The sequence below is a fragment of the Hyperoodon ampullatus genome, assembly GCF_949752795.1.
Source record: "Hyperoodon ampullatus genome assembly, chromosome: 18".
NCBI classification, from domain to species: domain Eukaryota; kingdom Metazoa; phylum Chordata; class Mammalia; order Artiodactyla; family Ziphiidae; genus Hyperoodon; species Hyperoodon ampullatus.
This window is the reverse complement of record NC_136931.1, coordinates 655435-668628: the sequence shown is the minus strand read 5'-3', so window position 1 is coordinate 668628 and position 13194 is coordinate 655435. Positions and strand designations below refer to the sequence as shown.

The 13194-nt window shown below is 63.3% G+C and overlaps 2 protein-coding genes across 2 annotated transcripts; one reads left to right on the top strand and one right to left on the bottom strand.

Moving 5' to 3' along the window:
• Positions 1-358: 358 nt before the first annotated feature.
• Positions 359-6299, top strand: DPEP1 (dipeptidase 1; the record flags this gene model as incomplete). Its single annotated transcript, XM_079723401.1, has 10 exons — positions 359-462; positions 3998-4130; positions 4332-4464; positions 4615-4765; positions 4901-4970; positions 5289-5465; positions 5555-5639; positions 5713-5788; positions 5919-6054; positions 6132-6299. The coding sequence occupies 10 exons, from the start codon at positions 359-361 to the stop codon at positions 6297-6299; spliced, it is 1233 nt and encodes a 410-aa protein (XP_079579527.1).
• A 3978-nt stretch (positions 6300-10277) lies between these two features.
• Positions 10278-12844, bottom strand: CHMP1A (charged multivesicular body protein 1A; the record flags this gene model as incomplete). Its single annotated transcript, XM_079723316.1, has 6 exons — positions 10278-10459; positions 10710-10897; positions 11168-11296; positions 11553-11699; positions 12304-12381; positions 12806-12844. The coding sequence occupies 6 exons, from the start codon at positions 12842-12844 to the stop codon at positions 10438-10440; spliced, it is 603 nt and encodes a 200-aa protein (XP_079579442.1). The 3' UTR covers positions 10278-10437.
• Between the last annotated feature and the right edge of the window lie 350 nt (positions 12845-13194).

Here is a 13194-nt window from a genome sequence, read left to right as displayed (position 1 = left end):
AAGGGGTACATTCAAGGACACAAAATTGAATCTTGTTTGTAGACCTCAGACACCGGGTCCTGGGGGCAGGACACGACAAACACTTGCGGCCCCTTTCCCTGCGCTGGCCCATCCTCTGCCCCACTTCTGGGCACCAGCCCCGCCCCTGGGGTTTTACTACATTTGGCCTGGCCCAGATGGCCACGCCCAGCCTCAAGGGCTAGGAACTCCCATCTATCCACCCTTGCGGGGAATGTGCTGATTACTGATAAACAGGGGAGGTCCTGGCAATAATCACCTGGACCAAAGCCCTGTCTTCTGTCGCCCAGGACAGCCGGTTAGGACAGCCGCAGGGGAGCGCATCCCTGGGGACCGTGCCATGTGGACCAGCTGGTGGTTCTGGCCCCTGGTGGCCGTCTGCACTGCGGACCAGTTTCGGGACGCAGCGGTGAGGATCATGCAGGGCACGCCTGTCATTGACGGGTAAGCAGCCACCCATGTGACGGGTCCGGGGGAGCTAGGGTCGAGGCTCATGTGCCCTTGACCTGAGACAGGAGCTGCCCTGCCTCCAATGGGACTCAGTTTCTCCAACTGCACTATGGCCTTTGCCCTTTGCTGGACTTGGGTTTTTGTGGGCTCTCTCAGGGCCCCAGAGACTTCAATAGATGAGGGCCTGTGGGCAACACGGCAGGAAGGAAGGGAATAGTGAGGCCCCCAAGGCCTCAGCAGCTCCCGGGACACCCCACAACCTGGACCCCTGGGGGCTGGATCCCAGCTCAGAGTGGGGCTGGGGCTGGGGGCCGTTGGGGCCTGGCCCAGGGTCCTGTGTCACAGGAAGTGCAGGTGAGGGTGGTGTCTGCTGTGACCCTTGGGGGACCCTGTCGACCCTCTTGACCCTCCTTCCTGAGACCCTCTCATCAAGCCCACCCCTCGCTCCATCCACCTGGGGTGACCCCATCAGGCCGTGTGCGCCCGGCTTGACCTCACCGAGGCATCTCACGCTTCAGTGCCCCAGGCCAAGCTCCTGGGTGTCCACTCCCCCTGCCCCCCTTCCAGCCAAGACCCTGGTGACACCTTGTCACTCTTTCCCTGATGTCACAGCCAACCTGGCCGCGCCTGTCCCCTTCACTTACCCTCCACCCCCGCCCCTGTGCCTCTGACTGCCCCCTCCTGCCACTGGCCTGAGGTCAGGTCTCCGCACTGCAGCCAGAGGAAGTCTTGGAGACACAAGCACCAGCCCCTGCCCTTCCAGCTCCAACAACCACAGAGCTCAGAGCAGTAGCCGGAGTCCTCCCAGCGGCCCCCAGGGCCCCTTGATGCTGTACGCAGGCCTGGCCCTGCTCCCGCCCCCAACTCCTCGGGGCTCTCCCAGCCCTGGGAAGGACGCCACCTGTACACACACACTCCCGCCCCGCCTGCTCTTTCTCACCGGGTGCTGGGAAAGTGGGGTACCCACTTGCCCAGGCTTTATGGGACAAAAGCTCTGCAAGAAAAGTAGAGAAGACGGGTGTCTCATCACATACGACTGGCGGGGAAATGAGGGGCAGCCCTAGATAAGGGAGTGGCCATCAGGGGTCAGAGTGCACCCTTCCCTCCCTCCCTCCCTCCGTCCTCCCCTGGTCCCTCCCTTCCCCCTCCTTCCTGGACCTCCCCTCCCCCTGCCTGCACCTGAGGGTCCTCACATGGCTGGGTCTCCTCACAGGCATCGGAAGTTTGCTTCAGAGGCCACTGTCCTTTGCTCCCATCCTGGAGGCCCTGCTGTCTGGCAGGTCTGGGCTCAGGGACCAGGCATCCCAGGCCAGCAAGGGCAGGTAGAATATGCCAACAAAATGAATGTTCCTTCCTTCCGGGGGACTCAGGGCAGCTGGGCGCAGGGAGAGTGGGTCCGAGTTTAGGTGCTGGGGGCTGTCCAGAGGTCCATGTGGGGGTAAGGTGGCTCAAAGAGCCCGGACAGCCAGGAGTACGCAGGAAGCTGGGATCTGGGGAGCTGGGATTATCCAAAGTCTTAGAAAGCCAAGACTAGGCTGACAGAATCAAAACCAGTTAGTATTAGCTACTCCTGTGGGTAAGAGAGACCCAAATAAGTAGCTTCAACAACAGAGAAGTCCAGACGGAGTCCTGGTATGGCATTCCGTAATGGTGTGGCCACCATTCCCACAGTTACCTCATGATTTAACGTGGCTGCACCAGCTCCAGCCATCACATCTGTAAGCCATAGCTGGCCTAAGTGTGTGTTTGGCTGTCGTTTCCAGCACTTCCCAGCACTTGGAATCCTCCCCTCCCCTCTTTGGGTAGGATGGCAGGGTCCTCTGTCACAGCTGAGGATGCTACCCAGGCCACACAGATAAGGAGGGTAGATCCGTCAGGCTCCAGAACAGACTCCAGGATGTGGTGTTGACCTTAGCGCGGATACCTACAAAGGGAGGACAGGCTGAGGCGAGGAGGGAAGAGCAAAGTGGAGGCAGCTGAAGTGTGGGGCTGGATTTCCTAGAGGGGCAAAGGAGTAAAGTCCTGCTCAGCGCTGCCTCGGGGACAGTGACCAGGGCCAGCCCCCCCCAACTCTGCAGTGAGGCAGTGACCTCGCCTCCCTGGAGTTCATCCACCCCTCAGTCAGCAAAGGCGTCCTGACCACCAGCCCATGCCCAGCAGTTTAACCTCACAGCTGGGGCAGGAGCTCCCCAGGAGACCAGGGGCAACTTCCAGGATCTGGAGCCCTGCGTGGGGCCCAGGGAGCCCTCACTTCCCACCGGGAGCCATGGCCACCTTGCTGTGGAAGAGCCCACCCCAGGGGGCCGGACGACCTGGGCCATTACCGTGTTAACATCGTCAGTGACCCTCACAAGGCAGCCCCGTGTGTGTTACAGATGAAGAAACAGACACCGGGGAGGGAGCCAGGGCTGGGAGTGGGAACTAGGTGTGGGCGGGGGTCCTGGGCAGAGTGGGCGTGGCTGCTGGGCTGGGGAGGAGGGGTGGATGGGAGCGCCTGCAGTGGGAGCAAAGCCCCCTCCGGGCTGTCCTCACAGCCCCCTTGTCACCAGACTAGGGATCCGCTGGTCGGCTCCCTGGATGTCCCGTGCGTGTGTGCCCGTTGGCTGGTAAAAGCCAGATGCCGACTGGTGGGCCAGGGCTGGGCCTGAGACTCTGAAATTCTAATCAGCTCCCAGGGGCCGAGGCCCCTTCCAGCGCCTGGAGCTTATGGTTCCCAGCGGTCTCTCCCCTTTGGGCTGCTCCTGGTCCCCCTCGGACAGTTCCTGGATGCAGGGAGGAATGTGCCCCATGGGTCCTGCCCTGGAAGACCCCCACCAGCTGCTGACAGCCCTCCTTGTCCCCTGCCCCTCGTCCTCCCTGTCTAGTCCCCTCCTCTCCTCTCCTCACACCTCACCTCCTCCTGCAATGCACTCACCGCCTACCGGCTCCTGGGAGAACTTCAGAGGGCCTGTCCTTTGGAAGCACAGAGGGATCTTGGAAATGGTGCAGGACTGTCCCCAGGGACAGAGGCAGCAGAGGGCCTCTGGGGCCCCCAAATCCCGCACTGGTGCCCTGCTCGCATGGCTGCCCCCCAGGGTAGGCCACGCCCCACACTTCCCCACCCTCTCCCTGCAGCAGAAGGATTTCATCTTTAATCTGTGAATCTCCCCCAGGCCCACACTCAGCAACACCATGTCAACCAGCTTTGTTCATAGAGATTGTTTCAACTCCAAGCTCCCCCGACCTCCACGATGATTTTGAAGCCAAGCCGGCATCTGCCCTCCCTCTCCCCCAGTGAAAGGCTCCAGGGGGGAAGACCTGTCCACTTAGGGCTCAGCTCAGTGACCTGGCCTGGGGGTGCGGCCAGCTGAGAAGCTCACCTGTGCTCAGGTGTGTTCAGATAACAGCAATCACCCTGTGACCTTCCTAGTCCTCGGCCCACGAGAAGAGGAGCTAGAGAGGGGACAGCCTGCCCGGGAGGGAGCTCGGGGGGCCCGGGTCCAAGTGGCCATCCTGACCTGCCCCTGACCCCTCCGCCTGGTCCCTCCAGGCACAATGACCTGCCCTGGCAGCTGCTGAAACTGTTCAACAATCAGCTTCAGGACCCGAGGGCCAACCTGACCAGCCTGGCCCACACGCACACCAACATCCCCAAGCTGAAGGCTGGCTTTGTGGGTGCCCAGGTATGGTCCGGCCCGGAGCCTGAGGCGCTGGAGCCCCTCGCTGCCCCTCCCTGGTGGCGGCGTACAGCTCCGGGCCCTCAGAGGCGGCTCCGATAGCCACTCAGGTTGTGGGGAGGCCTCCGTGGCCGGAGGGAAGCCAGAGCCCATGTGCCTGGGGCCCAGCTCCTGAACTCCCAGCGCCTCCCCCCATGACCCCCCCAGTTCTGGTCTGCGTACACGCCCTGCGACACCCAGAACAAGGATGCCGTGAAGAGGACGCTGGAGCAGATCGACGTCATCCACCGCATGTGCCAGCTGTACCCCGAGACCTTCCTGTGTGTCACCGACAGCGCAGGTGGGTGCCAGCGCCCACCAGCCCCGGTCCTGAGCAGGGGCTGCTGCACCGCTCTGCGCTTTGTTTCACATGGAAGCCAGTCCCCACACCCGACACCCAGGCACACGTGTCGCCCGGTGCCCACTGCCCCTGGCCGGGCTCTCCTTGCAGGCATCCGGCAGGCCTTCCGGGAGGGAAAGGTGGCCAGTCTGGTCGGCGTGGAGGGCGGCCACTCCATCGACAGCAGCCTGGGCGTCCTGCGGGCGCTCTACCACCTGGGCATGCGGTACCTGACTCTCACCCACACCTGCAACACGCCCTGGTGAGCAGCCCTGGGGGGGCCGGCAGGCGGGAGGGTCTCAGGGCAGGGGCCGCCCCGGCACCCGTCTCTGCTCCTGAGGTGGGTGGGCCCGGGCAACCACTCTGCCCCTTGGGCGCCTGCTCTCTGCTCTCCCAGGGCCGACAACTGGCTGGTGGACACGGGAGAAGACAAGGCCCGCAGCCAAGGCCTGTCACTCTTTGGGCAGGTGAGTGGTGGGGGCGGGGCCTCGGTCACCCTCAGAGGACCCGGCGCGTCACCTGTTTCCTCATCTGTGAGATGGGCCAGCAGGACGGGCCTTCCACTGGAACCCACTGGTCATTAGAGTGGCCTCCAGTCTCCCAGCCACTGAAGGGCTTGTCAACACCTGGCCAGTGCCCTTCCCCACACCTGGACTTCCCAGGCGGCCGCCAGAAACCCCAGAAGGTCGTGTGAACCCAAGCGTGCACGGCACAGCCTGCCTGGTCCCAGGATGCTGCTGAGACCCTCCAGGCTGTGCGGGTCCCTGAGCCCCCTCCCCCCTCAGAGCGTCGTGAAGGAGATGAACCGACTGGGCGTCATCGTCGACTTGGCCCACACGTCCACGGCCACCATGAAGGCCGTGCTGCAGCTGTCCAAGGCCCCCGTGGTCTTCAGCCACTCCTCGGCCTACAGCGTGTGCCAGCACCGGCGCAACGTGCCCGACGACGTGCTCCAGCTGGTGGTGAGTGGCTGGGCCGGGGCCGTCTGCTCCTGGGCTGCCCCTCGCGGCCTGGCCGCCCTGCTCACGGTGCCACTCTCTCTCCCGAGCAGAAGCAGACGGGCAGCCTAGTGATGGTGAACTTTTACAGTGACTACGTTTCCTGCAAAGCGGAGGCCAACTTGTCCCAAGTGGCAGGTGGGCAGGGGTGAGCGGCCGGGGCGCCGGGCCGGGGCCTCTCGTAGGGCCCTCATGAGCTGCCTCTCCGCAGATCACCTGGACCACATCAAGAAGGTGGCGGGGGCCGGAGCCGTGGGCTTGGGTGGGGACTACGATGGTGTGTCCAGGTGAGGCGAGACCCCCTCCACGTGCTATGAGGGGCGGGGTGGGGGCGCCGAGGACTCCGGGGCTCGGGATGGGGGCCCCCAGGCCCCGCCCCTGGGATGCAGAGCCTGGCTCTCTCCACCCGCATCTCAGGCTGCCCTCGGGGCTTAAGGACGTGTCCAAGTATCCAGACCTGGCCGCCGAGCTGCTGAGGAGAAAGTGGACTGAGGCAGAGGTCAAGGGCGCCCTGGCAGACAACCTGCTGAGGGTCTTCGAGGCGGTGGAGCAGGTGAGGGGCCCCGCACTCCCCGCGCCGCCGACCACCTCCTGCCCTCAGGCAGGCAGCCGACCCGTGTCTTTCCCCAGGCGAGCAGTCACACGCAGGCTCCGGGCGAGGAGGCCATCCCATGGGACCAACTGGAGGCCTCCTGCAGGACCAGCTACGGCTACTCAGGGGCCCCCAGCCTCCACCCCCAGCCGGGGGCCCTGCTGGCCTCCCTCGCGCTCCTCGTCCTCTGCCTGTGTCCCCTCTGACGCCCTGGGTGCTAGAACGGCCGCGACTCCCTGTGCGCTCAGACTGGCCTGTCCTGGGCAGGCACCTGCGCTCCCCTGGGCAGCGCAAAACACAGGCACAGAGGGACCCTCAATAAAGTCGCCGATCCTTTGAGTCTCGTGTCATCAGCACCCTGGCCCTGGAGGGGGCTCCTGGCTGGACACCAGACACAGGAGTGCCTGAGCCCTGAAGGTCAGGGCCAGAGGGGTCAGGGTCTGAGAGGCTTTGCGTGGACGTTGCTGGAGGGTCTTTAAAATAACACACGGTCCAGGCTCCAGCTGCCACCTCCCCGCGCACATCTGTACACAGGTGCGTGCACACAGACACGCACACGTGTGCACACCTGCACCCCACGTCCTCATACCGGTGCACACCCACGCACGCACATATACACACCCACATGCACTCACACACCCGTGTGCCCACGGCCCACCCCTTGGGCCAGCCTCTCTTGGCAAACAGGAAAGCAAGGTCCGGAGCAGGGAGGAACCCAGCCCTGCAGGGTGTCCTCACACACCACGAACAAGGACCCTGCAGGGCAGTGCTTCGCCCAAGGGGGGCTCAGTAGCGTTCCCCCTGCCACCAGTCATCCGGTGCATGTGTCTTGAGATGAATAACTTAGTGGGTGACAGGCCCTGGACAAGACCCCCAACACATCCCTGCTGGCCCCTTTCCAGGCCAGAGCCCCTGAGGATGCCCCTCGGTGCCGTTACCCCCCGGTGCCTGCCAGCCTGGGCCCTGGGAGCCAGCGAGGGCCTCTGGGCCGGGGCCCTGCCTCTCCCCCAGCAGGCACTCTCTCCAGGGAGACCTAAAGCCACCAGCAGGGACATCGTGGGTATTTGCTGATCACTTAGGATCAGTTTAACGTTAAAGGAGAAAAAAGCAAGTTGAGGGTTTCTGTCCTGAGTTGGCCGAATCCTGCCCAGCACGCCAGCCTGCCATGGCTGGCTGATTTATCTGCCGGGGCTGTTGGCGGCTGGAGGGCCCCCTGGTGGGCGGCAGGCGGGCATGCCTAATTTTACTAACTGGGAGGGATTTTCCCATAAGAAACGCTTTAATATTCGTCTGAAATAATCTTAACCACGTTAGAATCACACCAGAGTCCACACCTCAAGTGCCATCCCCAGAATCTGGTTCTGGGGACACTTCTGCTCACCCCTCATTCACCCTGGGAGACACAGGCCTGCAGGCCTTTCCTGGGGGTCCTGGTAAGGGGCTCCAGGGAGGCGGGTGCCACACCCGGGCCCACCCAGCAGCGTGGAGTCTGCTCAGGAGCCCCTGGAGGGCTGTCTCCCCAGGCAGGGCCCACAGATACTCCAGCCAGGCAACAAGCAGCCCCAGGCCCTGTTCAAACCCAGACGTGCTCAGAGGGGACAAGGGGGTGCCCAGAGCCACAGGTGGTTACTCTGGCAGGCGGGCTAGGCACAAGGGGCAGGGACCCCACTGTGGTTCTGACTCTACAGCCCTGGCCACGGTTCACACGCCCAAAAAACCGATCAAGACCAGCCAGGCTGCGAAGCACCGGTGTGAAACACAAGCCAAATAATCTAACAGACGCCAGCCACTTTGAAGATGGCGTGGCTGAGAGAGAGCCTTCTGACGACACATCGAGGGGCCCCGGCAAGACCTGCAACAAACCCAGTCCTCTGGTGGGTAAGGGCGTCTCTCGGGGGTGGGGGCAGCCAGCAGTGCCGAAACTAGAACTTTGTGCAGGGAGCAGGGGCTGAGAGCCTGAAAACGGGGTTTTCTCTGCCCAAGGAGTAACAAACCAGAGGGGGAGGCCTGACAAGTGCAAACTTGTGGTTCCCGTGCCCACGGGGTACGTGTGTGTGTGTGTGTGTGTGTGTGTATGTGTCGGTGTGTGTCCGGACGTAGTTCCCGTGAGCACAGAGGGGGGCCCACAGACGTGCTTCGTGTGAGCGGTGGGTTGTGGGGAAGGTGCCCGGACGTAGTTCCCGTGAGCACAGAGGGTGGCGCGCCAACATGGTTCCGGCGCGCACAGAGGGGGCGCACTGACGTGGCTCACGTGTCCAGAGGCGGGCGCACCGACGTGGTTTCTGGTGCACACAGCGGGGTGACCAGACGTCGTTCCCGTGAGTACAGAGGGTACCCGGTGGTAGTTTCTGGGGGCACGTAGGGGTGCGCACGGATGTAGTTTCTGGTGCACACAGTGGGGCACAGGGACTTAGTTTCTGGTGCACACATAGGTTGCCTGGACGCGGTTTCTGGGGCACACGGGGTGGGGGGCGCCCGGACGCGGTTTCTGGGGCACACGGGGTGGGGGGCGCCCGGATGCAGTTCCCGCAAGCACACCGGTGCAGACCCACTGGCCTCGAGACCGTCCCGGTCACGTAGAGAAACAGGAGGGCCTGTGCCACATTCGGGGCTGGAGGGACCACAGGGTAATAACGTGAGGGCGGTTTCCTGATTTGGTCGCTTCTACGGTAACTAGAAGGTTGACGTGAGGAAAGCTCCTACACAGAAGTATACAGAAGTTGTGTACTTCTGTGTTTGCAGCTGTTACATAAGTTTAAAAGTATTTCAAGGTAAAATCGTAGAGGAACTGTGGATCTGATTCGACCTCACCGAGCAAGGCCTGGGAATCCCAGTCCTCACACCACCCCACCTGCCCTCCTTCAGGAACCTGTCAGCCTCCTACTGGAGGGCTGGACCGCAAGCCGACCGTCCCCTTAAGGCCCCCTTCCCACCCCAGGCCACTAAAGCAAAGATGGAGACAGTTCTCAGGCATCAATCTCTTTATTCACAACAGCATTTCAGAAAAAGGCAAACTTCGCCTGCTGCCCTTTGATGCAGTGTGGCCTCTGCCCCCAGTGGGCGTCTCTGTGGAGCTCTGCACCCCCTGGGGACCTTCTCTGAACCCCCAGCACGTGGGAGCCCCAAGGGATGATGGCCAGGGAGTAAGGCGAGGTCGGCATCACAGAAGAAAAACCAGGTGGCTCTTGAACCCCATTCTCTCCGGCCTCACACCACAGTGCAGAGCGCCAGGCAGCCCACGGCACAACTTACTGTACGGAGCACCCAGGGGGTCCAAGTCCAGGAAGAATCAAACGCAGAGAGCCAGGGCAAGCTCTCCCACGTGTCTGTCCATGAGAGCCAGTGCTGCGAGGACAGACGGCCAGCCAGAGGCCTCGGGTCAGCACCGACCAGTGCTCTCCAGCTGATGCTGGGGAGGGGCTCATACCAAATGCTCCCCATCTACTTGCTCCTTCTCTTTTGGCAAAACAAACAAACAAACAAAAAAATCCCTGGAAGCTTCAGGAAAATGAAGTAAACTTTAGGAATTGGAGAAAACAGACAAGTGCAGGCTGTCTGAAGCTCCCCTCAGGCCAGCCCAGCACGTCGTCAGAAGCACTGCCACTGCTGGCCCCACTGAGGGCGGCTCTCCCATCAGCCACTCCAGCTTCAAGGTCAACAGCGTGAGCCCGCAAGGCAGCAAGAGCCAGATGGGGGGGGCACCCCATCATTTGTAGTGACAGGAGAACAGCATCCCACCCAGGAGGCGGCGGTGCCTGCTCCTTGGATGGGAGGGGCCTCAGCGTAGACTCTAGCTTCCTAGAGGAGACGCTGCAGGACCCAAGCCCTCCAGAGGCGCAAAAGAGTGAGGATGCAGACCCCCAGGGGGCCGCTGGACGGGAAGCTAGGCGCCTTACACTGGGGAGCCCGAGCGGGGCCCATCCAGCTGGCAGGACCAGGTTCTAAATGGAGTGGGGGCGCCCCCAGGGGTCCCTAGCAACAGCCTGCAGCCCTGACCCCCACTGGCTGACCGCTCCCAGCACATCGGCCATCACATGGATTCTGAAAGCCCCCATATCCACGTGGCAGCCACCAGCCAGTCCCTGGGGGTTTCTCAGTGGTGGTGGATGGAGGGGAGCCTGCATATTGCCCAGCTGGTGGCCCGAGTCACAGAAATTACCCACAGAAGTCAGAAGTTTGTGCACACTTGCCCAGCCGGACACAGACCCACACCCGTGCTCAGAGGAGGCGGAGTCCCAGGCCTCCTGGCAGGTGAGAGGGTGAGAGCAGTGGGGAGGGGGCAGAGGCGGCCTTCCCAGCCCTCCCCCATGAGGCCGGGACGGAGCGCGCTGCCGCTGGGCTCCGCTAGTTCCTCAGGGCGGCCAACCTGCAAAGGACAACAGGATTCCCTGAGGCCCCGGCAATGGCTCCACCCCGGCTTTTCCAGGCCCTTTTCCAGGCCGTCCTAGTCCTGTTCCTCCGCTTCTAGGGAGAGCTATAGACAGTGAGCAGGGTCTGAACAAGGGGCGGGGACTGAGCTGCTCCTGGGCCTGCAGGCACCGAGGCCGGGGTTTCTGCGACCCGCCCAAGCTCCCGCCCAGCACGCTGCCCGCCCAGCACAGGTGCCCCTGGCCCACCTCCGAGACAGCTGGTCCTCCTGGCTGCGCACGGAGCTCTCGCCCACGGCAGAGGCACCCTCAGGCAGCTGGCTGAGCTGGTCCAGGACCTCTAGGCCATTCTCCTCGGCGATCTGCATGATGAGGCTGTCCACCTGCTCCTGTGGTGTGGTCAGCGTGGTGGCCGAGCTCATGGAGTCCTCCATCACCTGGGGGTCGTGTGCCGGGCGGTCAGGGCTCCCTGTGGCTCCCTCCCCCCGCCAGCCCCCTTGTGGCGCTCTCTCCAGCGCACTCCCTCTGGCGTGCTGGTCCTGGGGCACAGCTGCCTGCGCGGGCACCCACCCCCGGCCCCAGGCCCCCCTCCCCTGCTGGACCTCTGCGGGCCGGTCTGGAGTCCCCACGAGGAGCCAGGCTCCCGGGAGGGGAAGGGGGCACATGCCTGGCCGTCGTCCGCACACCCGGGCCCCAGGCCGACGTACCGACGTGTGCACGTCCAGGTTCTGCACCTGCTGCTCAAATCTGTCCATCACCGCAGAGACCTTCTGCAGGTCCATGGTGCTGAGGGCCCGGTCCAGGGCTTTGGTCACCTGCGCCATGTTCTTGGTCACCTGGCAGAGGCGGGAGTAAGGAGGCAGGCAGGGCCCTCAGGATCCCTGCCCCCCCGCCCCCAGCATGGCGCGTCCCCAGATGGCGCCGTCAACGGAAGGACGGACACTGGAGAGAGCCTTCGGGGTGCGTCTTCCGCTCTAGCACCGCCCTTACTGTAGGGAGGGAATCCCGGCCTGACCCCCTGCGCCGGGCCACCCCCTCGACTCTGCCAGCAGAAGCCGGCCCCGGGCACGTGGCGCCCGGCCTAGCACTCACCCCCTTCATGGTCACGGCCGTCTGCACCTTGGAGGCCACGGCATCCACGCGGGATGCCATGCGGAGCCAGTTCACACCTTCGTTCTTCTTGCGGATGGCGTTCTCGGCGTACACCCGCGCACACTCCACATTCTTCTGCTGAAGGGCCTGAAATGCAGGGGGAAATGCCAGCTGGGGCCCGGCCCCGGCCAGTCCTGGGGCGCCGTCTGCTGCTGTGGGGCAGCCCCTTCTCAGCCTCTCCGCAGGGTTTCTCATCAGAAATGTCTCAGGAGTGAGGGTGTCCAGGGGCAGGGCCCCCGAGCAGCCCTCAGAGAAAATCAGACAAGAAAGCCGGGCTCAGGAAAACACGGCCACCTTCCCAGGCCTCTCCACTCCCACCGACACACTCAGCTGCCCTCACACAACACAGCTCCGCCTGGAAGAAGCAGAGCTTGAAAAGCCAGCGCAGGCAATGCTGATTCCAAAGGAATCACGACTGTGGCGGTGACATGGCTTCAGACTGGCGAGTTGACTGCGTTTCCTTTCTGCCTTGGGAGCCTCAGTCTGGCTGAGGAGTCATCCAAAGCCAGCACCCCGGGAGCTACTCTAGCCGCTAACCAGCTGTAAGAAAGCCCTCCCCACGGAGAGCACGGCCACCCCAGGAGGCTCCAGCCCTGCCCCGCCCCACAGAGGGGTTCGGCCTCTGCCCAGGCCCGAGGAGCACTGGACCCACAGGAGGAAAGGCCCACCCGGCGGCAGCGCCCGCACTCACCTTCTTCACCTTGGCCTGCTCCGCCTTGGAGTCCTTCTCCGCCTTCTTGGCCAGCTTCTCCAGCTGCTTTGCCGTGAACTGATGGACAGGAGGCCGGGTCACCACCCGGCCTAACCCCCATCCCGCTCCCCGCCCTCCTGGGCTGTAAGTTCGTTCCGAGGGTGGACATCACTGATCCCTCACGACTGCTGCCTCTGCTGGACAATCCGCTGCCCACTAGGACGCCGGTGCCCGTCCGTGCGCTTGTGCCCCCTCCACACAGCCCAGCTCCCGGCGGCCCAGCCCCTCCTTCCACCAGCCTGAAGCGCGCGCACCGGCTCCCTGTTCCACGGGTCAGCAGCTGGGGGCACACTGAGAAACTGCCCACAGGCCTTGGCCAGCGTCACACCGATGCTGCCACCGTAAACCCCTCCCTCTCTGACTGCCTTGGTGTCCAGGCCTCAGGCTAACCTCTCCCCTGCTCCCGCGGTCCAGCCGCTGTGCAGATCAACGCTTCCCTAACCTCAGGCTCACGGGCACAGGGCGCTCTCTCCAAAGTCATCCCCGATTCCCGGTCATCAGACTCAATTCTGAGGGGCCTTTAAATCAGTGTCTGCAGCACCTGACTCTCTGACCATTTTTTCTTCCTGCACCGTCCAGTGCAGTAGCTACTAGACACATGTAGCTACTTAAACTTAAATTACCTAAAATTAAGTGAAAGTAAAAAATCAGTCCCGCAAGCCACATTCCAGGTGTCTGATGGGGCCGGTGTCAGGCACTGCCATGTCGGGCTACCCTAGCCGGGCTCTGCGCCCAGAGCCCCACTCCTGCCCCACCCACACGGGGCCCCTCACGTCGGAGGCTCCGTGGCCTGCTCTGTCCTCTGCCTTCTGCGTCCAGGCTTGCCCAGCC